Raw genomic sequence first — 27646 nt, forward strand, 5'->3', positions numbered from 1 at the left:
GTTTTGCATATGAAGCATGTCCTAACTGCTTATGCAACTTTATTAAATGCATTTTCGCCTCATTTTTAGTGTAACCATCTTTCAAAAAAAGAATTCTATCTTCAATTTTATTATCAATCTTAATTGGTAATATTTTTATACAGTAGTGCTTACTATCGGTTGTTCTTATTCCAATACTTCGACCAAACATCGTAATTTTATCATTTTCAAAATTTATGATTGTTTTCGCTCTCTAAGTTTGAGTGTTGTTCTTGTTCTTCATGTTTTAATTTTTCTACCTATCGTTATGAAAAAGCGCCTTTCTCTTTAATCACTGGACCAATTGCTTTAAAATTTGGTTGAACATGTATTTTTTGCAAGAGGGCTATTACTTTCATTTATTCCTAAATTTTCCATGAATCCTATGAGATCTGATATTTTATTACATTTCGCTGTATTATTTTTTTTATTCATGGGAACACGATTTTTAATTCGCCAAGCGTAACGACTGTCTTGTGCTTTGATTTGGCAAAAACTAGCTACGCGAAAATCGAAAGTTTTTCATTGCCGACACGATAAGTTACTGTAAAAAAGTACTGTAAAGTACTTCAAATTAATAATTACCACAGTTGTGAGTCGAATCATTTAGTTTTCTATCAACATTGGCACAAGAATTATCAGCACATGTACCATCTCTGTTTCCGAACCTGGTAAAGATAGGGCAGCCCGGGTATCGGTACTAGTAAGCTACGATGGTCCACAGGTTCAGTTTCGTCCAGGATATGATCTTGAGGAAATTGTGGGTAAAATATTTCGTTTTGGCTTTTGTGTCCATGTATTTGAGCAGTGCTTTCTTGTTTCAAATATGATATAAACACTATGCGTCACTGTGCGATTTATTCGGCACCAGGAAAAACTTTTAGACGCAAAACGATTTTCCGGATAAATTTCATTAAATAGCATAATTATGTTACCTCTACATACAGTAGTATAAGATATATATATACAAAACATTTACCATGAACTGAACAACTGGGAATTTTTTTAAGCATATTGAAATCCTTTAAAGCGAGTGTTTACTTCTTTGATACCGGATTTGGAGCGAGATGTTATCACAGAGCACTAATTATCGCAATCAACCGAATAGAATTAATCAACGATTGAATAAAAATGATTTATGAGAATGATTGATGTGACAAATGTTTGCAAGAATGACCAATTATGAAACATGGCTCACCTTCAACAAAAATGATAACAATAAAAATACATGAAACAGTTACCACAGATTTGAATACTTGTCTGTTAATTAAGACATGATAAGGTATTTTAGTTGACAATAATCCAATGAAAACTTTCAATGGAAATAGAAACTGGTTATACGAAATAGGAGAATATATAGGTTGTGACGGTATCACACGTTTGGTTATTTATCTTCTATTCGATGAAATATTTTTCATCGCAACGAGGTGCATGAAAACGAGCAGAGACACCAAGTTCGTGGAGTTTGTTGTAGAATTTGATGACACTATTGAGAGATGGCTTTGGTTGCTTGAAGAAATTCCAGAGGAGCCATTCTCCTGGAAATGAGCCATAAATTAGTGTAAAATGTACCGAGTTAGAAAGATCAAGATAAAAATAAAATAATGTCTCTGATGTTCACAGCATACCTATATCGATCAAATATGTAACAGGGGAGATATCGATCTATACTTATTTTAACTTATAGTAAGCGACACGCAACAAAAATAATCTTGAACCATTGTGCATCAAAGGTCTAGTTCTTTGGTTTTCAACTATTTAGGTGGATTGGAAAACCATCGAAACATTACCAGGGTTGGACGAATCCCTGCGCAATGGTTTACTTTTCCTATGCAAAAAACATCATTTGAATAATAAAATTAAAATACCTATATTCAGATCCTTTTAGAATAAAAATACAATGTATTTACATTTATTCTCATATAAATCAATGAAAAACTTGAACCCTTGGACTGCATGGTGTTCCGTGGAATCCCTGTTAGGAACCACTGATTTTTTCATATAATGGATAGCATAACTTTTCATTTGAATTTGAAATATAATTCTATCTCAAGGGATCAATGTTACTCATAAATAAAAATATAGTTTACTCACCTTCTTCGAGACATAGCATTATTCCAAAGTAATTGGAATAATCGGTTATAAATACGTAATCGTTTTTGATCAAGTTTTCCTCATCTAAGTAAGAACAATATTAAAATATAATAGCGCCGGAAAATTGAAATTATAGCAATTATAATTTTGAAATATATATAGTGGTTATCATTATACAGTGTTGAAAGTATAAAATATTCAGAACGAAAAAAAAAATTTTGCGCTTGTTTATTCATGGTGAAATTTTTATTTTACGGCTGGAATTCAGCATAAATTGATGTGAATGACGAAATTCCCAACAATATTAAAATCACTTAAATGGACTTTTTTGCAACAAAAATATGCACTGAATTTCTGGAGGTTTGAATTTGTGTATATGAGTTGGCTGAAATAAAAAAAAATCCGTGTTAAGTGTGACGACCCGTATTTGTAACACCGTTATTTGATCTAGATCTATTTAGACTTTGTTTTTTATTGCTCGAGACACTACTGGCGCTGTAGCACTGTCAATCTGTCCTTTAGTATCCAGTTAAGATAGGCTACCAGTTGCAGCAATGCAGCTGCTTTAGGGATACCAGCTGTGTTCAGGATACCAATTTTATTCTGATTTTATGGTCATTTTGATAGCCCTATTTATTTTGTCCGACAGTAGGATGACATTACTGCAATTACAGTTATTTTGGCGCTTGTTGTCTTTTAAAATATCAAGTTGTTTTCAGCTTTTCTGTGAATAATAAGTTAGTTAGCTATAATGTGCCAGATTTTAGTTTCCCCGATTTTGTATTTGATTTTTGGGCTTTTTTTCAGAATCCAGGTATTTTATTGTATATATCTATATATGTTTTTATTTACATTGTGATAGCTGGTATTTGTTATTGTACGCTTTTTGTTCTATCGGTTTCATTGTAGTGTTAGTTAATAAAAAAGACGAAAATATCATTAACTGAATAATATTAACTAAGTGAATATTGAGAAGACGATTGACATCAGAACATATTAGAAGATATTCTAACTGGAAAAATCTATACATAGACTGACGGTATGCTACAAAATGGGTGGTCACATGTAAATGTAGACGCTAAATTTTCAATTGTATTCATTTCCACTCTTATCAAAAATCACTTTTCACAACAGAATGAGTAATTTTAAGCCAAATTAGGTATTTTCCATCTAGATAGGGCTTGTCAAATGTCGACACAATATTGTAGCCAACCCCCAAATATATTTTTGGAGAGGGGGAGGGGGAGGCAAATTTATTGTTTGTTTAATGACGTAATACGACGCGTACTCGTGCATTTTGCTCCAAACAAGGCTAGATAAAATCAGCCACTGATATCTAACAATATCCTAAAGGATTCGCTGTCGAAGTTTTCCAAGTTACATAAGTACACAGTTTCATCTGTCTCGGTTGATTCATTAGAAGACAGTATTAATGATATTAAGCCAGGAAACGTCGGTTTCAGTAAATCGTTCAAGAATAGAATAAAAAGGTGTTGAAAAAGACGTAAAAATTTATGTCTCACTGAAAATGCCGCAAAATTGCATGAAAAAATATTTGTTACGCCTATTCATAAACATATATACCTATTTTCCGCGCTTTGGCTTTAATTTTTCCGTCCAACGTGTACTCGTGTGCGTCTTTTAAAGACGGTTCTGTAAAAGAGTAGTAATACAGTCAGTTGTATGCCAGAAATAAATATAAATTAGTCTTATGTTTCAAGCTAAGATTGAGGTATGGAAGACTGCTATAAAGACCTATTAGAGACTATAGTATAACGAACGATATATGTTGTAAATATATAACGAGATTATCGGTCGGAGACCGAAGACTTATTGATCGAAACTGCGGTTTCGATTCATGACTCTATAGTGACACCGCGTGTCCCATCACTAATTAATTAATAACTCGCTAATTATAATTCATCCAAAATTAATAGGCTTCCGAGATATGATGAATGCACATGCAAAATTTGGAGCAAATTCAACCACTCCTTCGTGAGATATCGCGTGCATCTAACAGACAAACAGACAAATACCTATCAACATACTTACCGATCTAGAGATCGATAAGTAATAATGTATACGTCATACCATCTTCCTGACTTCGGTGGTAAACTCCTGGTGTATGGCGTATATAGTGATTGGTCAATTCAGCTCTGTGAGACCTAAAATATGTGTATTACTTGATTCGAGACACATCTCATTGCAAATTGTTTGCTATCATTGGACGTGAATGGGTTGAGTTTGGACAGTTTATTTAATACAAAGTGTATATTTCTTTCGTTCTGTCATGACTCATGATGTTGTTGTTTTTGCTATTGTTGGTATTCTTCTTCTCATAGTTATAAAAAAATCGCTTTTAATGTAATTACTGGATCAATAGCTTTAATAATCCAATGGTTGAAGAGAATATATATTCTGCTAGAAGGCTATTAATTACTAATATATTTTAAAAGTTTCTGTGGCCTCTATGGGATTCGTTTCTTGTATGCGACGACGTCATCAAGTAAGAATTGCGCTCCTTGTCGAGGTCCCGATTTCGCATAAGTCGATATCTGGTGGTTAGCTGCGGTACGGAACCGGCTATTTGGCCTCCGTGTCCATATAATTGAGAATGACTCTCTTGTTTTATGAAAGCATGGTTGCACAAGCTATTTCAAACTTTTAGAAATCGGAGTTCGAATTCTCGACTGAGAGTAAAATAGGCTTACAAATGCCAAAGATGTTAAACGTCGGAGAGAGTATAGCAAAATCAACAATATTTATTGTTGTATGGGCCGTAATCGGTCAAAGGTCAAGTTGATCACCACGTGGCTATCAATCCTTGCTACCCATTGGTTGATTAACTTGTATATATATAACAATTATTGAAATAGGAAATGTCGAGCGTTTCACGAGTTAGGTCAACTATTGAAGAGGATGAAAGTTATGATATGTCCGAAAATGAATACAAGTAACCTACCCAACACCAAATTCTTCCACATGAAAACTGAATCCCGTAGAAGTTATTGTAAAATTGTTCACACGAACACAAGTCACAACAGCCGAAACGGCGTCGTTAGTTTGAACTCCGAGGTACCAAACTGTGTCTTTTAGCTGTAAGTACAAATTGAAATGAGTTGGACTTTTTATCTTGCGTCAAAGATTTATTTATATCCATAAATATTCATTCTACTTATGAATAATACGTATCTCGATTGCATAATAGGTCATTGATCAATTATTAATATATGAAAAACTATTTGAAATATAGAAATAGGGTAAAGGGTTTCGTTTCGCAAATGAGTGGTTGGTAAATCTATACCTTTGAAATATCAAGTTCTTCTTGTGGGATGGGCAGCGCGCATTTCTCCGCAAATACCAAAGAAACTGACCCACACAGAAACACAGCTAACGTTAAGCAATTGAAACCCATTATTAGTGATGAATCAATTTCAAATTATCGATCCACTACAACTAAAATTAAAAATCAAATTAAAAAATTTGATTAAACTTGAGGAATAGTTGATAAGAAATGTCCGGATGGGTCGATCATTAACTTCAATTTGGGGTCTTTTGTACCATAACTCTAACTTCTTGATTTATCTCTTCCTGTTCGTTTCAATAAATGGCAATGAAAGTTCTGTACTGCCTTCCTTTTAATTGGGTCCGTCCGAACCTGTTATGTTAAAGTTGCTATAAAGCAAGTAGCCCATGTGTCCCTCCTCGCCTCGCATAATACATATTGCAGCTTGAAAATATGCAATTGAATGAATTACGTGATGGTAACATTGTTCTTGATATTAAACTAAAACTAACAAATGATATTTTAAAATAAATCGCAGCAAACTCTGGATATTCTGATGGGTTTTGCCTGTGAAAAATAATCTTCCGAGAAACACCACTTTCACCACGGGCATACCAAGCACTACTTCACAAGCATGCAATACACAATCAAATGCAGTGAAGACAGAACGAAAATTTCCTATACGATTTCGCCTAAATTGATCTCACTGTAATCTTTGACGTGTTTCACATAGACACACTTGGAGGTATTTGATTGACAGTATAAACAAAATTTCTGTTTCTGAGGAATTGATTTATTACAGAGCTTTCTGTAGAACTCTAAAGAACATGCAAAACAAAGCGTCTTTAAAAATCCGTGGCCCGAAGATGAGACAAGGAAATCACTGATATAAGAAGAGCTTCATCATGAGTGGGTATAATATAAGACATAGCTGCAACGATACTTACCGTGTCCGCACTCCGCAGCGAAGCCATCAGTTCAAACCTGAACTCAAGTCTCATCTTTTATTTTATTCAGAAATGCGCATCTGGATGTTGCTGTGAGTTTCACGCAGTTGAATACTTTACAGTCTAAATATAAACATTTAAAATTGCAAAATCCTAAGGTTTTACCCAGCGGTTCAGTAGTTCTCACATTCTACGTTTCACTATGAGTGTGGTCTGCGAATAGACCAGGGGCGAAACGTTGAATAGAGTGAGATTCATATTATTTATCCCGGGCGAGAGGAAAGCCGATAGGACAACATTATCATATGGCGAACCGCGGCTCCTTATCCAATTACCAAGATTGTATTTTCCGCTAAAAGGCAATTACATTCATTTATTTCTAAACTCCAAGAATCTGTTAAATTTGTTATATTTCTGTCAACTAGCTTTTCCCAGTTGAATGAGCATGACTTCTGCTGTCATCAGTTACAGGTGACAGATCATGACCAACCAGCTGTGAAGGTGAAGTGGCCATGTGCTCTCAATAGTCTGGTGGTGTGGTGTCGGGTGGGGAACACAGGTCAGACATACAAAATAAGATGAGAGATGCCGAAGTAAATGATAAAAGTAGATTGACAGAAATTAGATGAAATCTTGTAACAAAAAACACAATCGTTGTTAAATTTGAAAAAAAAGGCAAAATGGGTGCCTAGAAAAGACGTCGTCGACAAATTTGGTCAAAAAATAGGCAAATCTAATACAGCAAGTGTCTATAACGAAGGAGAAAAGTATGGATTGTGACAATACACAAAGAAAATCATTTTACAATTTTATTTTAAAGGAAGGAATTCCGTACCAATTTCAAAATAAAGATTTCATAACCTATCCAATGATATATAGGAATGATGTGACTAAAGTTCAGATGAATAAAACACCTCATCATTTATTGCAAGTGGATATCGCAGAAATGCTCCAAACATATGGAGATTATTTGAATATCCAAAGCATCTTCAATGAAGACAAAATAGCAACTGGTACAAGATTAATTCAAATTATTTATAAAAAACATCTACTAGTAATAATCAATATTTCATGGTATATGGTCAAATACAAATGGCATATAAAGTGGGCAAGGAAATTGAAAATCATCAAGTAATACGCAAGTGCGCAATAAACGTATATTGTGTGGGAATTGTGCCATACAGAAGCTTAACAAAAAAAGAAAATAGATATTTATCAAATTAATAATATCATTAAACTGATTGCAAAACAACTTGACATCTAAGTTGACATAGACTTACTGTGGTGATTTATGTCTCGAAATCTAGCAACACCTAAAACAGCAACGACATTTGACCCTGCTGACGTATACTGTTCGTCCTTTAATAGCATGGTGTTTTGATTTGAAAGTCAGTCTTTGGTTTGTGCTGCTTTAAGACTCTTAGTCGACGTTTGAGCTAATGAAAGCCTATTAATTGTTTCTTTCTGTATTAGGTTCACCACAATTTTATTAGCTCAAAACTTGAACTTGAAACGAATAACTGGTTTTCCGGAAGCAATGGCATCTTCCGACGAAAAACCTATTCGGGTGCGAGTGCTTAATGTCTTGGAGCTCTAAAAGTATTTTCCCATTGGGACAGGATGCTTACAAATTACTTAACAGCTGTAGAATCCAACAGGTCCACGGAAAGTGTTTCAAGGTGGACATTTATCACCTGACGTGTTTTCCTTTGTGGAAGATGTGTATGTGTATGATGAAGCTATGGTGATTTTGCGCAAAGATTATCATAAAATAAAGAATATCATATATGCAAGACACACGCTGGCTACACGAGATCAGTTGAGCAGTGCCGAGCAACACAGAGAGGAGGCGCTAAGACAGGGGTCACCAACGCGTTGCCCGCGGGCACCAAGTCGCCCGCAAAGACCACATGAGTCGCCCACATGTCTGTTCCAAAATAAGCATAACAACGGCGCTTATAAGTAAGCTACATCAATTAATATTTCACATCTTGTCACTATTCATTGGTCAGCGCAGTAAGGGCAGAAAAAGCTCGCCTTTCAAATCAAACAGAAATTACATTTTACCAGACCAGTGTTTGGTTCAAGCTATCTTTGTGAATCAACATTTTTTGACATGAAATTCACCAGGAACTAAACACGAAACACGCCTCACTGCTAATGAAAATCTGCAAGACTCGCTCAGAGTTACAGTGTCAAGTTACACGCCGGAGTATAACACACTGGTGGAGAAGCATTAGACCAAATTTGTTTGATTTTAGTTTTCTCCATGTTGAAAACAAGATATTCATAATTAGTTAAATGTGTTTCAACATTTAACAGTACAACTGTTAAGTTCATTTTTATCTTAGGCTTATGTAGAGTGTTCGTAAAAACGCAGGTACATTGTGAACCTGTGGTTAGGGATGTAAGTTTCGAATATTTTTTTTTTCGAATCGAATACCGAATATTTTTTTTTCGAATCGAATATTTCCGAATCGATTCTGATTAATACAACATCACTTTTTCTTTGACTTTATTCAACACACACAAGGTTATTTTTCAGTAAACACGCATATTAATACATGCACGCATAATAATGTTCAATTGAGGTGAACAATAAACTAGCAATCATTCACTGCTGCATCAAACTTCGGTTGCAGTGCAAGAAGTTTAACTCATTTACGTGTGTACCACTGAGTCTGGTTCTTAATCTGGAAACTGTCAAACCAGCAGAAGAGAAGGCTCTCTCCGCTGGTGCTGACGTACACGGTATGGCCAAGTACCGAATGGCCACTTTGTGTAGGGATGGAGAATCAGTTTTTCGGGCATGCCACCACAATAATGGGTTTAACCGCTCTGTATTTCTGTCCAATTTCTCTTTCAAGTACTGTGAAATTTCCTCCGACACTTTAGATGCATATCCTTCCGATTCAGACGAGCTTGACTGTTCAATTCCTATCGAAAAGAGTCCTTGGAGAGAATTTTGTTCCACCTCTGGAGCAGTAACCGCAGAAGGTTCAACGTGTATTTCATCTTGTATTTCTGGCATTGAAGCTTCAGTGGCTTCCATTTCTAGAGAAACTCTGACCTTGAAACAAAAAAAAAAAAATATTATATGGGTTTGTACAAGTCTATAAATGATATGAAAGGGATAATGTTAGTTGAACCACTTGTATAACTCACACAATGAACAACAGAATCCAGAATACTACCAACACATGTAAAAGAAAAAATCACAGTTGCAAATTAGGAACATCACAGCCTATGCGTTTGAAAGAGTAATTTTGACCTGACTTCACAAATTTAAGAAATACAATGGTATACCAGATTTTAAGTGAATATTACCTGGACTCTGAAAGAACGATCAAAAAATTTCCCTTTATGACAAGGATGGAGCCATGTTGCTTTTTGGAACAAGTTGACCTCTTCTTGACTGGGTATTTCCAGTATAGAACGAAATCGAAGTTTGAGAGAATTTATGAGAGTGTTGCAAAATTCATTCGTAATAGCTGATAGTGTCCCACCCTCATTTCTCTTTTCCTCACAATGGCCCAACAGCCCTTTTGTGAGAGGAATCAAAGAGGAAACTGTTACATAGTCACCTTCAAGATGGTCAGAGGCAGCCTGTCAAAATATGAAACAAATAATTTTATTTCATACATATATGTGCTAACAAATATCAAGAGATATGCAAAGTAATTTACACTACCTTGAAGGGTTCTAAAATCTCTGCTAGCACTGTAAGCATATTCCATGTTGTTTCACCTAATTCCAGGTGACTTGCTGCTGTTCTAGGAGTAATTGTTGGGTCACATAATACAGATCGAATAGTCCATTGATGAGAGATCAAATTTTTTATCATAACATAAGTGGAATTCCATCTTGTAGATACGTCGATTGGCATTTCTATTGAAGGAGATGTGCCATCCTGAGCATGTCGATGTCTTAAAGTTGTCATAGCTTTCGTTGATCGGCGAAAGTACTGCACCAAATGACGAGCTCCAGCTGCAAAAACGAAGAAATTATTGCACTTAACAATACAAATGCTTACAATGAAATAATAACCTATGCAGATTAAAAAATATGCATTTTTTCTCTCATAAATTAGGTTTTTACAAAGACAAGTAATTTTAGTTAATAAACCTTTTCAACATAAATTAAAATCACCTAATGCATGAGATATTTCTTCAATTTTTAAGCCATCTTTGATGCAGAGCTGAATCGTATGTGCAGCGCATCTAATATGGTACCAACCATATTCTTCGTAAAGTGAACGACAAGCTGACACCACATTTGCTCCATTATCTGTTGTCACTGAGAGCACCTTTGTCGGGCTGATATCAAACTCACTCAATGATTTTAAAATTTCTGATTTTATATTTTCTGCCGTTTGAGCCTCATCCATCTGTTCTGTTGTCAATACATACTTGAGTAATTGACCATCGCTCGGATCTACGAAATGGGCAGTGACAGTTATATATGCTTGCATTCTTGCACTGGTCCACATGTCTGTGGTAAGTGAGACAGATTTTTCTTTTATGGCCCCTATTATGTTAATAAGCTTTTCTTTACATTCTTTATACCTCCTTTCAATATGTTTAGTTACAGTGTTACGCCCGGGTAATACATAGCCTGGCTGTAAGTGATGTATCAGTGAACGAAAATGCTGTCCCTCAACAAGGTTTATTGGCCGGAGGTCTCCAACAATAACTTCAGTTATCAATCTATCTATTGTCTCACACTGACCCTTAGTTATTGGCTTGAAATAGGCAGTCAAGCTGCTTTGCTGAACTGAAGAAGTTCTGGAATTAAAATAACAACAGGTTAACCTCATCTCAAGACTGCAAGAGGACTTGTTGAATAAAGTCCACTATCCAGACTATCTGACTACAGGACTATGTTTCACCAAAAACTACAGACAGGTAGAACTACTGACAGACTGAACTAACAGAAATTCATAGCATGTAGCGGCTTAAGCGGACGAAAATTAGAAAACAAAAAGATAAATATACGGGTGTACAGGATAAATATGTAAATCGTATCCTAAGCTATTGACTTACCCAGCATGAACAATGTTTCGGGGAGCAAAGGTGTCCTCACATGTAGGCCTATCCTTCACGTCCTTAGGCCGGATAGGGCTTGAAATGCCAGTTGAGGCGGTCACAAACGTATGCTTCCTCCGTAAATGGTTTAGCAAGTTTCCGGTAGTGTTTTGATACACAAATTTTTCCTTGCAAACAGAGCACAAGGTGTAAAATGTGCCATTTTCCTCCAGCGGCGTACAGAAATAATTCCACACAACAGACGTCGGCCGCCTACCCTGTTTTCTGATACCGGGTTTCGACTTCTTATTGATGTTTTGCATCTATCAGTTTATGAAATACACGTTTGAAACATACGATGGCATTACAAATGCACGAAGCGACTAAAATAAACGTGCGGAGCTCGCTCGCAGCCACAATAAACATGTCTAAACCAGTCACTTTGGTCTAAACTTGTCCCGGCGACATAGATAAATAGTCGATAAGGCGCAATTTTAACAATTAATCGATTTTATTCGCTGGCCAACGTGACGTTAGTCTTACGACGCGGAGAATGCATTGTTTCAATTGATTTTTTTTTAATCAGAATCACGGCTCTTTTTTGAAAATTGCTTCGAATCGATTCGAATCAGATTTGATTCGAATCGATTCGATTCGAAATTCTGAAACTTACATCCCTACCTGTGGTGTGGTTTCCGAGGATATTATTATAGTGATCATTTTGAATAACGATCAGTTTGAAAATGGAAGTTCTATGGATAGTGATTAATTTGCTACGTTGTGATAATCGTTTGATTTCCTGAAGAATTCTAAGGTTTATCCGTGTTTTTACTTGAGTGAATAGCAGTAATTATCAATAATTGAAGCTTGATCGAGCAAATTGACTTTTTTGGAAGTTTGCATTGAACTGGTAGCCCTCGGCTCAATCTGTACCCAGAAAGTAGCCCTCGGCTTCGAAAAGGTTGGTGACCCCTGCGCTAAGAGATGCGCTTGTAACAGGGCCATGTTTCGCTAATATTCAACGAAGATTGCTAGAATATGACAAATTATCACTGGGAAAGGCTATTCAAATTGCTGATTCTTTGGAACGAGCCGAGAAATTCTGGCATCCGTACCGGCAATCATTGCCTCGTCAAGCAGCCGTTACTTCAATGAATGATCAATTGTCGGTAAACATGGAAGACCAATTTTCTGAGTTTAGCTCTGATAGTGACCAACACGTAGCTGCTGCAAGAAGTACTTACGGAACAAATGTTAACCGTAGAAGGGGTTATTTTTGCGGACGAATTCATGCTTTAAATCGACTGAAGTGCCCTGCTAGGAACGCAGAGTGTTTTAATTGTGGCTTTCGAGGACATTTTGTAAAGGTTTGCCGTAAAGCGAAGAAATCGGTTGCTACCGTAAACGATTCGCACCTGACTTCAATTATGGATGGTATTCATACTTCGTTGTCACGATTGACGATTACTGCTAAAATTGCGGAAAACCTTCTGATGGCTCTATTGGACTCCGGCGCTTCACAGAGTTACATAAAGGCATCCGTGGCAAGAAGTCTTGGCCTCACCCTCTACGGTCCAAAAACTGTAGTTGCACTTGCTTCGAACAAATCAGTTGCACAAACGATTGGGTTTGTAGACGCACCTCTAAAGATTTGAACGAGAGTTAATGGTGCAATGAAGTTTTATGTTGTGGAAAATCTGTGTATGAACATCATACTGGGCCAAGATTTTTTGAGCAAACATCGAAAAGTTGTCTTCAAATTCAACGGAGACCTCGACTCCTTGTACGTTGGTAAAGAGTTCTGAAATTTGGCTAGCGCAAAAGTAAGTTGACTTTTATGTATTTTTCGATCTGTTGACGATAACTGTAAGCCCATTGCTGTCAGGTTCAGAAACTACAGTTCCGATGATCTAAAGTTCATTAAAGATGAGATTGCTAGTTTGTTGCTGGAAGGCATTATAGAACGGTCAGAGTCGCTGTGGCGCGCTCGAATATTGGTCACAAAAAAATCAAAGAACGTCATGTTATTGACTATTCACAAACAATAAATAGATACACTGCTCTTGACGCGTATCCCTTACCTCGCATAAACAATATATTTAACGAGGTTGCTAAAGAAAAGATATACAGTAGGCCCACCATTGATTTACAAATTCCTATTTCTAACGTTGACAGACCTTACACTGAGTTCGAAGCTGCTGGCCCTTGCTTACTTAGATACCGCCACAATTTTTGGGGATGATCAACAACAACATGATAAACGATTAAAAGCTTTTATGAAGGCTGCGGAGCGGCAAGGTTTGACATAAAACAAAAATAAGTCTGTATTTTCAGTGACTGAACTGAAATTCCTTGAGCATCTGATATCCCATGGCAAAATTTGGCCAGATCCTGATCATTTACAACCTCTTATTAATCTTGAACCCCCTAAAAATGGAATTAATTTGAACCGTTGCTTGGGATTATTTGCCTACTATTCGAAATGGATATCTAAATTTTCTGAAAAATTAAAGCCACTTTCATCAACTAACACATCGTTTCCCTTCAAAGGCAAAGCTTTATCTTCTTTAGATCAATTGAAAGCTGATATGTTAAAAGCGTGCTTGGGGTGCATATATGAAGATGAACCGTTTGTTATTGAGTTTGATACGTCCAAATTTGCGATTGCCGCCATTTTGAACCAAAAAGGGAGGCCGGTCGCCTTTAACTCTAGAACACTCGGTAAGTCGGAATTAAGGCATCCGGCCGTAGAAAAAGAAGCGGCGGCGGTTGTTGAAGCTGTGAGAAAATGGGAATATCCTTTGCATGGGAAAAAGTTTAAACTGGTAACTGATCAAAAAGCTTTGGCATACATTTTTCGGAAAAAATCATGAAAGTTAAATTAAAAATACGAAGTTACAATTGTGGAAACTAGAACTTTCTGTATTTGACTACGAAATTGTCCATTGCCCGGGTGTGGGAAATGTGGCACCAGACGCATTGTCAAGAATTTGTGCTAGCAACACTTGTTGCACCACGAGTCTTAGAGAAGTTCATACTCAATTGGGTCATTCTGGTGTTCGTCGATTACTTCATTTCATACGGTCTATGAGGGAATGCGCTAATTGTCGACAATGTGTCCCAATAAAACCTAACTTTCATAGATTCAATGGGAGCCATCACTCGGTCAAAGCTACTCGGCCGTGCGAGAGAATTAGTATTAATTTTAAAGGTCCCGTCAGGGGGAAAAGGCGATATTTACTCGTGGTTTTGGACGAGTATAGTAGATTCCCTTTTGTATACGCATGTGCGGACATGACTGCAATCACTGTCACTAAATGTCTCGCATCATTATTTTCATTGGTTGGTTTACCGGGGTATGTTCACAGCGACAGAGGAACTTTCTTCTTGGATAATGAACCGAGACAGTTTCTTGCAAGAAAGGGTGTAGCGACTAGCAACGCAATTTCTTATCACCCGAAAGGGAATTCCCAATGCGAAAGAGCAAACCAGACCATATAGAAAACTATTAAATTAATGCTGTTATCAAGGAATCTGCCCTGTAGTGCTTGGGAGGAAGTTCTGCCAGACGCTCTACATGCGACAAGATCACTTCTTTGCACCCCCACTGGTACTACGCCACATAATCGCATGTTCAATTTTGGAAGACGATCTATGCTTGGAAACTACGTACCAGACTGGCTATTGAATGGTGGTAAAGTACTTCTACGCAATTTTGTACGGGCGAAAAGCGACCCAATTTGTCAATAAGTTGAGCTTCATTAAGCCAACACCAAGTACTCGTTAATCCGCTATCCCGATGGTCGAGAATCCACGGTTTCAACGAGTGATCTGGTGCGATTCCCTGAAACTGTACAATCTGACTACAAGCAATTGGAACTTGAAAAGATTAAACCCTTATCGAAATCAACTCCCAAGAATATGTCATTCAGTTTTGAGAATCCCGTCTCGAAGAATGATGAGATGACATAAACCCTTCTGATGACATAGTTAAAATAGCAGATAAACTTCTACTCCAATTAAGAAGGAAGAGATGCGTATTCGTCGGTCGAGTCGTTTCAAAAGAGCACCTGGTCGTTATGGAGACTGGGCCTTGTAATTGGGCGACTTTCGAATTCCTTTGTTTCAGGTCAACATTTCCATACTTGAGTTCTTATTATACTTTTATTGTCTTACTTTTATCAGCGGGAGGGAATGTGGTGATTTATGTCTTGAAATCTAGCAACACCTAAAACAGCCACGACATTTGACCCTGCTGACGTATACTGTTCGTCCTTTAATAGGTGTTTTGATTTGAAAGTCATTCTTTGGTTAGTGCTGCTTTAAGACTCTTGGCCGACGTTTGAGCTAATAAAAGCCTAGTATACAATTTTGTTTTTTTCTGTATTAGGTTCACCACACTTACCAAAGAAATTCCGGTAAAACAACGACTCACTTCATGAGGAAGATGGTGCCCACTTAAATCGAGAAAGGGCAAAAGTTCTGGTAGGTAAATTAGTGAGAGTTATTATCGAAACTTCCCGAGTCATTATCGAAAAATACCAAAAGTGAAGGACATATGAAAAAGGATCAGACTTTGTACGGTTCGTCATCTATCTAATACTGTTTTCTTGTGTTACATTAGCAGTATAGATGACTCTGATTATGTTTACTTATCGATCTCGATCGGTAAGTATGTTGATTTGTCTGTTATACACTTTCGTATGTAACGCGATATCTCACGGAAGCGAGGTTGAATCTGCGAGATATGATGAATGTGCATTCATCATATCTCGGTCCAGAAGCATCTTTATTTCGGACTAATTATGCCGTATAATTAGCGAGTTATTAATTAGTTAGTGATGGGACATGCGGTGTCGCCATTAAGTCTCGAAACCGCAGTTTCTGTTTCAGGGGATCCCCTACCTTTCGTCACTGCAAACGATTGTGTGCGTAACAATGCCCTGTCTGCGAGGTGGAGCGTTTACATGTGAAAGATCGATAAGTCGGCGGTCTCCGATCGCTATCTAGTTTTGATTTTTGTAATGAAAGATTAATATATAGTATAGGATTTAATACTAAGTGATCATTAGTGTAGTTTACTTGGAACAAAATGGGAATGGCAAACTAACTAACCATCTTATATTATGTGTGTATATTGCAGGTACCACCATCATCCCTTATAATAAATACCGTATTTTAAGAAAGTGAATTATCATTTATGATGAAAGCTTTTGTGGATTAAATATATCGTCATCTTACAACATTTTATTCATTGAAAATCAACAAAGCCAAGAGTAGTGCCAGTTGAGAGTGCCCTGTTGATGGGTGTGAATGGATGTCACAGGACTTTGATGCAGCTTTAGCGGATGTCTTAACCGCCGCTCTCCAACTACATGGCAGGACAGCCCACAGCCCACCGACGGCAGCAACACCTATCCCGAAGCTCAAGTTTGATCCCCCATATTATCTACGGGGTGCGACCCAGAACAATGGTCTGCTTTCAAAAGACAATGGGATATGTACAAGATTGGGATGTGTATCACATATAATATGATCCCTACAGCATTATTTCATTGTTGCGTCCAAGAACTGAGGTCAGACATCATGAGAGACATACAAGAGAATGTGGCACACATGTCGGAAGACAATCTGCTATCTGCAATTAAGCGCCTTGCTGTAAAGGACGAGAGAACGCTTGTCTACAGGATGAAATTGAGCAAGATGACTCAATGACCTGGAACTAGCGTTCGTATTTTTCTGACCAATCTTCGAGGACAAGCTGCTTTATGTAATTACATAGCAAAATGTAAACAAGCTGGTGGTTATCACACATTTGGCTATAGCCACGAGATTATCAAAGACAACTTGGTGAGAGGAATTGCTGACCATGTGATCTTAGCGGACTTATTGGGAGATTCCAAAACTGACATGACTCTTGACGAAACTGTCTCATTTATAGCTCAAAAGGAACAGGGAAAAATTACCAAGTTCGCTGTTGGAGTGTCAGCTGATAACATGTCGAGCGGCAAGCAAAAGAAAGTCAGCGAAATGTTGGGCATGTGGAAATGCAGCTCACGGACCACGTAATGACATCAGTACCAGATCCAAGAAATGACAGACTTGGTCCTCAGTATGTGCTAAATGTGGCAATAAGGGTCTTTACACAGCAATGTGCAGCGAGTGCATTCATTGTGATTCTTGGGGTCAGAGGAACCGCTCGTCAAGAAATTGCTCACGCAGCAGGAGAAACAAGCAGTTTGGAAACAGCAGTTCATCGGATGGAAAACTCTCACTATCCCCATATCAATATGAGACAGCAGGAACGTTTGAGACACTGTGGCCAGTCGAAAACTTGGCACAAAACAAAACAATGTCTTGACATCCCATCGAAGCCACATCCTATGGTCCAGGCAACATTAACGCCACTGCCTTCTGAACATGCTAAATTTGGGCATGGAATCAAGTGCACTAAAAATTTGAAAGCCACAATGATGCCTATGGTAGCCGACACGGGATGCCAGAGCACGATCATACCATCAGCCTCAGCATTTGCCATGGGATTCAGTCGCAGTGATTTGTTGCCTGTCAAACTGGTACTGCATGGAGCCATCAAGGAAAACCTTGGTGTTATCGGGGCAGTCATCGTGGGCGTGACAATTAAGGACAACATAGGACAAACCCGATCAACGAAAATGTTTTGCTATGTGGTGATATAATGCAAAAAGCTTTCATTTGCAGGGAGGCATTGGTAGACATAGATGCAATCCTATGCGACTTCCCATCAGTACCTGCTGCAGATCACATAACGGATGTGTTAATACCGCCATACATATGAACAGGTTGATGAAGCCGCATGCCACTCTTGCCTAAAAAGAACCAGCAAACCGCCACCTATACCGGAGAATCGACCACAAAGCCTCTCAGCCACAGGGGAGGATGTTGATGCCCTGAAGGAATGGCTAATCAACTACTACGGTTCTACTACTTTTAATGTATGTAAACATCAACCTCTTCCGTTGATGAATTGTAAGCCATTACACTTACACATAGACCCGAGTGCGAAACCAGTGGCAGTTCACGAACCTGCTTTGGTACCTGTTCATTGGGCAGAAAACGTCAAGTCAGATCTGGAGAGAGATGTGCGTATTGGTGTGTTGGAACGGGTTAGCACAAACACCCCTATCACATGGTGCTCACGCATGGTGGTGATCGGTAAGGTGGACGGATCCCCGCGTCGTACAGTTGACCTCCAACCACAAAATCGAGCCTCCGTTCGGCAGACTCATCATGTTCCCACACCCTTCCACTTATCGGACCGTGTACCTCAAGGAACTATCAAAACGGTCACCGACGCTGTGCCAATTCGAGAAAAGGATCGTCATATCACTACATCCATAACGACATGGGGTCGTTTCCAGTATAAAGTTGTACCACAAGGTTTCCTGGCGAGTGGCGATGCATATAACCAGCGGTACGACGCAATCATATCAGACTTCTCAAACAAAGTCAAATGTGTTGATGATACATGCATGTGGGCGTTTTTAATAGAGGATTCATTTTTTCAGGCATGTCGGTGGCTCGACCTATGTGCTCGCAATGGCATTACCTCAACCCTAAAAAAATTCAATTTGCACAGGGAGACCGTTGATTTCGCTGGACTAACAGTTACTCCGACGAATATTCGTCGTAGTGCAAAATTGTTGGATGCAATTAGGAACTTCCCAATTCTCAAGGATATCACTGGGGCTCGAGCGTGGTCTGGATTGGTAAGTCAAGGAGCTTACGCGTTTGCAATTGCCAGACAAATAAAACCATTCATAAATTTACTGAAGCCTCCAGTGAAATTCACGTGAACTGGGGAACTAGACAACCTCTTCCGTCAGTCAAAAGATATTATCATCAGAGGAATAATGGATGGAGTTAGACTGTTCAATCTTGGCAGGCCAACATACCTGGCTACAGATTGGTCAATTGATGAAATTGGGTTCTTCATGATGCAGAAGTATTGCTATTGCAAAGCTCGCACACCTGCATGTTGCCCTGACGGCTGGAAATTGTGCTCGGTGGGGAGCCGGTTCACACATCCAGCTGAGAGCAGGTACGCTCCGATTGAAGGGGAGGCCCTAGCTGTGGCATATGCACTACATCAGATACGTTACTACATTTTGGGATGCGGAGATCTAATAGTTGCGACTGACTACAAACCATTGGTCCAGGTTCTCAACGATCGATCCCTAGCTGATATTAGTAACAAAAGACTATTGAGCTTGGAAGAGAAAATGTTGCCATTCACATTCACCATTTTGCATGTTAACATGTCACCATTGTTAACTTGTGTGTTCTCATTTACATTTTATCCAGGTGATTGTCATCCTGAGATAACTGTACTTTAATTCTATTCTCACTCTTTAACTGACCAATGACAGCACAGCATGATGGTAGAGCATTGTGGCTAAAACCACTGAAACATGCTTCCTGAGTATTAATACTGTCATGCTGGTCTCTAGAGGTCATTCAGTACTTTGTGGTGTAGCAGAGGCAACATGTGTCTTATGTCTGACTTTATATTCTGCTATTTGCGGTGACAACTGATCTGTTTTTGTTAAGTATTGCTTGTGTTCAATAAAACGTTAATTTTCACCAATAAACAAATGGTAGCAGAGGAAAACTAAATATGGAGCATAGATACAAGAATCCTCCAGTTTTTGAAGAAAGCAAACTTTACAGTCAGTGGAAAAATGAAGTGTCAGTGTAAACTTTACAGTCAGTGGAAAAATGAAGTGTCAGTGTGGACATTGGTTACAAGTCTTCCAAAGCCTAAACATGCTATTGCTGTTGCTTTATCTCTGACTGGGAAAGCCAAAGAAACAGTCAAGAAGATTGCTGCAGAAGAGTTGAACAAAGATGACGGTATGTCAACTCTGCTAGAGAAATTGGATGCAGTTTATGAAAGAGATAAAGTCGATCAGGCATATGATGCGTACCAGAGAGAGAACAGAGAGAAAATGTCAGAGACTACATTTCGAGATTCGAGAGGCTGTATAAGAAGTTTGAAATAACCTTGCCAGATTCTGTATTGGCGTATAAACTTCTTGAAGGTGCTGAACTGAGTCAACACGATAAACGACTTGTTTTAACAGCAACCAGTAAACTGGAGTACGAAAGCATAAAATCTTCTCGGAAAATAATTTTTGGGGAAAGCCTGAATCCTAAGTCAACTTCTGCTGATTTTAAAGATGAACCACTCTATATCTCTGGAAAAGATTTGTATAAAAGAAAAGGTCCTCAAAAAATGAATCCTCTGCGGAAAGATGGCTCTGTTAGCCGTTGGGCTGTATGTCGATCAATTTATCATTGGGTCAAAGATTGCCCTCAGAAAGAGCAGCGGAACCAATTGAAATTCAGTTGTGCAATTTGTAAATCCAATCAACATTATACTACAAGGTGCCCTCACAAGGTAGATAAATTCAGAAGCGGAAGCTGTTAACGAAGATGAGCTTGTCAGTATCACACTATTATCAAATGGTCGAAATAGACTGGTAGATGAAACAAGAGGATGTGCAGTAATTGATTCGGGTTGTACATCAACAGTTTGTGGAGAAGATTGGCTAGCGGACTACGTCGAATTATTGCCTCTAGATTTGCACTACAAAATTAAGCGAAAGGTGAGCTCCGTTACTTTTAAGTTTGATGATGGCAATAAAGTGCGATCAATTTATGCTATACGTTTGCCAATACAGATATCGGGAATAGCATGCTACATAATTGCAAAGTCATTCCCAAATCGTTTCCCCTACTTCTGAGTAAAGAATCTTTAAAACCCTGCTACCCCGGCATGAGACTTAACTACAATATAAATATGGCTCTAATATGATTGGTCAGTAAGAGTTAACATTCTTTATGTACACGTCTTATTATGGACTTAACTCAAAACAAAACCAATAAGACATTTTCGCGCCTTTTTCAAGCATGATATAGGCTCGTCCGAGTGTTTTTGCACCCGGGTTGTGGTCACTCCTTTTTTGCATATTTCCAATTTTACGAGTTTTATATCTGTAAATATTTGAAAGCTAAGAAACTTACAAAGGAATACGTTATTACTTGAAAGAAAGTAATTTGCGCGGCCGACCGCTCATTTTCCTCGCGTAAACACGCACTAATAATTACCCGCACAATAATAAACAAACAAGAACTGCGTTGACTTCACAAATATACCGCTACTTTACTTGGCAGCTGTTTACGCTACACCATTGCCTGTTATATCATTTTGTTAGGAAAACAAACAGCGAAACGACTATTACGCTTGCGAGAGATTGTTGTTGTCATAAGTAACGGTTCAACGGCCATAAAGGAGAGAGTTTCGAATGTTTGTTTACTATCGTCGATGAATTTTCTCACGTACGCAAAATTTCGTACATGGAGCGGTCCATTAGCGACCTCTTGCGTATAGAAGACAATAATACGATTCAAACAAGCCTTCAATGGCCTTTCAAGCCATCTTGGGTAGGTGACAAATACTAATTAAAAATATTTTAAAAATTTGACTAGGAAGTGGCGGGATAAGGAGGTTTAATTGTACAAACCCATCTTGTTGAAATTGTCTTTTGGCCAACATTATTTACAACTTTATATACGTTATTACATTTCCAACTTTCTAAACCCTTTATTTTGCTTTAAGAAATGAAACATCTTCAACATGCAAAACATTTTCTTGATCATGATCAGGTTCTCTATGACTCGAAGATTTGTTACTTTTGAAATGTCTATACTAGCTTGATCACCAGCCAAATTCTCTGGCTTCTTGTATTTCACATTGAACCAATCACTGTATTTACCAGTGGCTTTTCCAGCTCTACCAAGAACTTTAGCAAAATTTCATCATCTTGTGGACAAAAATTGTATTGTTTGACCAGATTTGAGTACAATCTTCCTAACTGTTTCAGTTCTTTCAAAATTTCTATCTCTGTCAGGTGAATTGGAAGAGTCAATTATTTCTTCCTGTCCATCATCGCTTTAGTACCCTTGAATTCGAGAAAAAGATTTTGCGTCAGAATTTTCAGGCTCACTTTTAACAGTAATTTCATAGTTGTTTTTATCAAGATTTTCAGGCGGAGAATGATTTGATTGCTTATTTGCATTATATATCTGAAGCCGACACTTATGTAATCTAACATCACAACCACCACGTCTAATGAATACAATAGCACCATCGGAACCAATCACTATACCAGGCCCTTTCCATTCATTGGATTCTTCACTTTTATAATACACTTTGTCACCAGTTACATATTCAAAATTCATATGAGAACTAGTTTGTTTCCTCAGAACCCGTCTGACTCTTTCACTACTTTCAGCCTCAATAAATGCTTTTCGTGACATATGTAAGGCATTCAAATGATTTCCAACAACTTGACTCATTGTTAAATTTGACTCACCCACTTTAAAGCGGTCTTCCAATCGAACGGTTGTTCTTTTCGTACTTTTAAACATTATTTCAGTAAGCACCCCATTGTGCCTCTCCAGAATGCCATTACTCCACGGACTTTCTGCCGCTGTCGTTTTGATCTCTATCCCGAAATTTTCGGCCATGTCACGAAACTCAGAGTTATTAAATTCACCCCCATTATCGGTTGAGATTTTTCTTGGAGTACTATATACACTTATCCAATGATCAATAAAGTGATTGACAATAACTTTGGAACTTTTTGATGATATGATGGACCCAGCACTCAATCGGGTGAACAAATTAATACTGTGCATGTACCATAAATTGGAATCCAACTTGTGCAAATCTATCGCAACTTTTTCATTAAACACACTAGCAAGCGGCAAACTGGCAGCCGGTCTAGGTGGAGTTTTCTTAAACTTTTTACATATAGCGCAGTTGTCACAGGTTTATTTCAATAACTCAAATATAGAATTGTGAGAGTGGCCCGCCTTTTCTAAAAGATTCTTGAGTTTTGCATATGAAGAATGTCCTAACTGCTTATGCAACTTTATTAAATGCATTTTCGCCTCATTTTTAGTGTAACCATCTTTCAAGAAAAGAATTCTATCTTCAATTTCATTACCAATCTTAATTGGTAATATTTTTATACAGTAGTGCTTACTATCGGTTGTTCTTATTCCAACACTTCGACCAAACATCGTAATTTTATCATTTTCAAAATTTATGATTGTTTTCGCTCTCTTTAAAGACTCAGAAGTAGGGGAGGCGATTTGGGAATGACTTTGCAATTTATGTAGCATGCTATTCCCGATATCTGTATTGGCAAACGTATAGCATAAATAGATCGCACTTTATTGCCATCACCAAACTTAAGAGTAACGAAGCACACCTTTCGCTTAATTTTGTCATGCAAATCTGGAGGCAATAGTTCGAAGTAGTCCGCTAGCCAATCTTCTCCACAAACTGTTGATGTCCCGAATCAATTACTGCACATCCTCTTGTTTCATTTACCAGTCTATTTCGACCATTTGATAATAGTGTGATATTGACAAGCTCATCTTCGTTAACAGCTTCCACTTCTGAATTGATCTTCCTTGTGAGAGCACCTTCGAGTGGAAACTTACAGTGCAATTGATAGTGCAGTAGTCATATCACCCTTCGAGACGTCTTCCTTAAATGGTTTAAAAATGGATAATTCTAACTTTAAATATTGCGGACTGATCTTCCTACTCTCATGTTAGTTGGAATAATAATGAATAATGGCTCCATTAGTCATTAGAATGGTCTCCTCCGTAGAAGAATGTCGGGGTATCATATAGACAGGGGGTTTGGTTTTTGGAACAGTGCGTTAGGATCTATGCGAAATTTTGAGAAAGAAGGTAACGAGGGTGATACAGATGAAATTGGAGCACAGAATCTGTATAAAAGAAAATGGAAAGATGCACACGATAGATCGACATGTGCTGTGTGAAATCGAAAAAATTCAGTTGCTCAAACCGACAGGTAGAAGTGATATAACTAGTTGGAAGAAAACCTTGGAATTGTGCGCACCCGCTTGCAAATTGCACAACTCAGAAAATGGAGGGTGGGCCAGGTCCATGCAAATATATACCGTGTACCGCGCCAAACACCCCTGTGTTTGAATCAGATAATATATTTGAACAACTAGAACAGAAACGTGGGATGATTTTGTTTTCCTGATATTGAAGTGTACATAGAAAATGTAATAGATAATCTGTACAACACGAAACTCAATGATAAGAAGTAATACACACTCACTCAGTTTCGTACACTTAATCTGGGACCGCATCACAAATATTTACATTGTTTGGCCGAGCTGCTATAAAAATATCCCTTGAACGCAGCAACATGTTATTAAAAGAGTGCTTGTTGTCTTTGTTTGTGCTTTTCCAAGGTATTGTTCATAGAACTGTTTAATAAAATAAAAACGTCAATCGGCAAGAACGGCAATCTTCCAAATAATTCATTAAAGTGATTTAACTTTATATAACTGGTTTAACCCTGGAATATTTCAGCTTTCTCCCAATGCCGAAAAATCTAGTGATTGATAATTAAAAATCTGTATCTCCCGATACCAAAATTTATTATTCAGTCGCTTCGAAATCCCAATTTAGGTGTAAAATCCCCTTAGTGCATCGATGGAAATCATTAGACTTGGTTGTTGAGGTGAGAATGATTCGAATCTAATTGATTTAGTCCGGAGTTATCGAGGTTGAATAAAAAAATTCGCGGGGTTATTCAGGAATGCCATTGCCAAACTTTCAACATTCAGAAACTTTATTCCAACTCGTGATACATCAAAACAGACACAAGCCAACGTATGTTTGAGATTTGATTAGAAGATTTTTCGAGAATTCGCTTAAAACGTTACGTAATACTGTTTTGTGATATCATAAATGATAACATTTTTGACATATTCCGGTTAGATCCGTCTCTATCGTTGCAACTCTGTCATGCAAAGTAAATGTCGAAGATAAGTAAAGCACAACCGATGTACAGCAAAACGATTCAATTTGCCGACGTTTCGAATTTTTATTCATTCTATTTCTAAAACTTCATCAGGGCATGATATTAAGAGTACACTGTTGTATATATAGAGAGCAAAAAAGGAAAGATGAAAAATTAACACAGCGTGAAAAATTGAAAAAGGGGATAATATGATAATAGATCCGAGTGAATTAGCGCAAGTTCAAACAAATATGCGACTATCTGGAGTCTAAACATTGACTTATACACATGCGGGAACAATGTAGTCTCTTTATCGTTCATTGAATTTTTCTCTTTGTTAATGTGATATGATTCGAGAAATAGTCTTTTCCTGTAGTGAATTTCATTTTATAATATCCTGCTGTTTTCCCAATCAATGCTGTGATCTGTAGAAAGGACATGTTTCGAGAGGGACAGATTTCTACAGATATAACTTGCGATAACTCACTCGGATCCATTATCATATTGTCCCCCTTTTCAATTTTTCACGATGCGTTAGTTTTTTACCTTTTCTTTTTTGCTCTATATATATATATATATATATAAATACGATAGTGTACTCTTCATATCGTGCCCTGATGAAGTTTTTCTGGATAGAAATTTGAAACGTCACCAAATTAAATCGTTTTGCTATATATACACCGGTTGTGCTACACTTATCTTTGACATGAATATACCTGGTGGAAATCATGCGCTATGCAAAGTAAATATTTACAAATACTCATAATAATCAAATATTCCAACACAAAACCTACTGGAATCGCTATTTGTTTGCACAACACAAACATATTTATAGCTCATGACTCGAGTTGGGAAAACCCTAACAAATTTAGTTTCATGGGTACATTGAGCTTAGGTAGCCTACAGATAAAAGATTACAAATTTGGCCTGAAATACCAATATTTTAATGCGATATCTGGACATGCTTCCATGTGAACAAGCTCTCTATCCTTGCAAGAATTGAGGAAAAACGAACAGACGGTTAGTTCTTCTCACCGGATACTCATTTTATGATTTCAAATATCTTATCATCATACTAAGAGTGTGTGATATTCCGTTTTGAATACCGTCGGCTAACTAGAACTACTGGCAAATCTTAATAACCGAATACAATTTGTGATTCAATGCAGCGGTTACCAAAGGGTACGCCGCGGAGAGTTGCCGAATGCGCGAAAATTACCAGAACCAAATTATATTTTAAGTATGGTGGAATATTTTATATATTTGACTAAATAAAAATGTTTTTCATTGTTTCTCATTTTAAATGCTGTGTACGTATACCAATAAATTCATTTTACTTCTTTATGTCGTTTACTTTGTTACGTAATTGTCTGTCTCTATTGTTACGTAACAATAGAGATAGACACTACTACACACTACAATTTTGTGGGGTGCAGTTTATTTATCTGCTGAACCAAGTTTAGCGAACATGAATGATTTTTCCAGCATTTCAAAGGAAAATCAGGCAGAGATGAGAATGAAGAGTTGACATTTTGATTTTTTTTCTCAGGTCTAAATGTTTACAAACTTTAAAAGACATAGAGTACACATTATCGATCGCAAAATTTAGTTTTATTTAAAAGCAGCATTTTTTTCGTGTGAGTACGCCCTGAGTTTTTTCCCCCTGATAATTTGGCGCAGATCGAACAAAAAGTTTGGGAATCGCTGTTATAATGTCTTAAAAACTCGAAATAAGATTTAGAAATTCCAGAGTTCGCGCTGTGTATTCTTCTTATCAAACAACAGATCCACTTTAAACAAATCTACGAACTCGGTGAATTTGTTATGATAAATATGTCAATCAAAATAAATTGAGAAACAACAATTCGGCGCGGATATTCAAAGATTTTCAAGTTCGCGCTGTGGATGTTTATTATCAAACAACAGACTTTTTTACCAGAATCTTAAGCCAAATACGAACTTGGTGTAGTTGTAACCATAAATATGTCAGTCAGAATAAATCTAGGAACTCTAGTGTTTCGCGGAACACCCTCCCACGTGTGCTCCCAATGTTTGACAATTTCTAGTATGTATCATGTTTATTCGAGATAGCAGAAAGTTTTAGTTAAACGAAGAGTAAATATTTGTGTCTGATCAGTGCTGTCAGATTTTTTGGTGAACATTGTGCTGGAGTGAGTGTTTTGTGAAGATATTTCAAATAGTCGTTAATTGTATCACAAGATTTTTATGTTTAATAGTCAGACTTATGTAAATTCTGTAAATCGATTTTCGAGTGAGAAGTACTGATGTATGATATATCTCATCAACCGCAATCAATTTTCATTGAAGGGGTACATTGAAGGAGATGTAAAGTGAGGAGAGATTGTTTTACCTATCT

The 27646-nt window shown here is 37.5% G+C and overlaps 2 protein-coding genes across 4 annotated transcripts; both read right to left on the reverse strand.

Annotated features, from left to right (window-relative positions):
• Nucleotides 1–842: 842 nt before the first annotated feature.
• LOC144432179 (uncharacterized) lies at nucleotides 843–6475 on the reverse strand. 2 transcript variants are annotated; one of them, XM_078120338.1, is made up of 6 exons: nucleotides 6346–6475; nucleotides 5075–5208; nucleotides 4204–4277; nucleotides 3697–3765; nucleotides 2113–2196; nucleotides 843–1556 (listed from the first exon to the last, which is right to left on the reverse strand). In XM_078120338.1, exons 1-6 carry the CDS (start codon nucleotides 6397–6399, stop codon nucleotides 1414–1416), a joined length of 558 nt encoding a protein of 185 aa, XP_077976464.1. In that variant the 5' UTR covers nucleotides 6400–6475; the 3' UTR covers nucleotides 843–1413. The 2 variants fall into 2 exon arrangements, with proteins under 2 accessions (XP_077976464.1, XP_077976463.1); XM_078120337.1 differs by lacking the exon at nucleotides 6346–6475 and adding an exon at nucleotides 5417–5535.
• A 2267-nt stretch (nucleotides 6476–8742) lies between these two features.
• On the reverse strand, nucleotides 8743–12052 carry LOC144432161 (zinc finger BED domain-containing protein 6-like). Of its 2 annotated transcripts, none has more exons than XM_078120286.1 (4): nucleotides 11388–12052; nucleotides 10037–10332; nucleotides 9673–9951; nucleotides 8743–9415 (listed from the first exon to the last, which is right to left on the reverse strand). In XM_078120286.1, the coding sequence occupies exons 1-4, from the start codon at nucleotides 11392–11394 to the stop codon at nucleotides 8960–8962; spliced, it is 1038 nt and encodes a 345-aa protein (XP_077976412.1). In that variant the 5' UTR covers nucleotides 11395–12052; the 3' UTR covers nucleotides 8743–8959. The 2 variants fall into 2 exon arrangements, with proteins under 2 accessions (XP_077976412.1, XP_077976411.1); XM_078120285.1 differs by lacking the exon at nucleotides 11388–12052 and adding an exon at nucleotides 10495–11366.
• Between the last annotated feature and the right edge of the window lie 15594 nt (nucleotides 12053–27646).

The sequence above is a fragment of the Styela clava genome, chromosome 14 (assembly GCF_964204865.1).
Source record: "Styela clava chromosome 14, kaStyClav1.hap1.2, whole genome shotgun sequence".
NCBI classification, from domain to species: domain Eukaryota; kingdom Metazoa; phylum Chordata; class Ascidiacea; order Stolidobranchia; family Styelidae; genus Styela; species Styela clava.

Excerpts from the sequence above, each read along its gene's own strand:
- LOC144432179 (XM_078120337.1), bottom strand. The coding sequence starts at position 5,527 with ATGGGTTTCAATTGCTTAACGTTAGCTGTGTTTCTGTGTGGGTCAGTT. Across the intron at positions 3,766-4,203 it reads CCACCGAAGTCAGGAAGATG|AACCGTCTTTAAAAGACGCA; the intron begins GTATGACGTATA and ends ACTCTTTTACAG. Across the intron at positions 2,197-3,696 it reads AGCCAAAGCGCGGAAAATAG|ATGAGGAAAACTTGATCAAA; the intron begins GTATATATGTTT and ends GTTCTTACTTAG.
- LOC144432161 (XM_078120285.1), bottom strand. The coding sequence starts at position 11,161 with ATGAGGTTAACCTGTTGTTATTTTAATTCCAGAACTTCTTCAGTTCAG. Across the intron at positions 10,333-10,494 it reads AGAAATATCTCATGCATTAG|CTGGAGCTCGTCATTTGGTG; the intron begins GTGATTTTAATT and ends TCGTTTTTGCAG. Across the intron at positions 9,952-10,036 it reads AGATTTTAGAACCCTTCAAG|GCTGCCTCTGACCATCTTGA; the intron begins GTAGTGTAAATT and ends ATATTTTGACAG.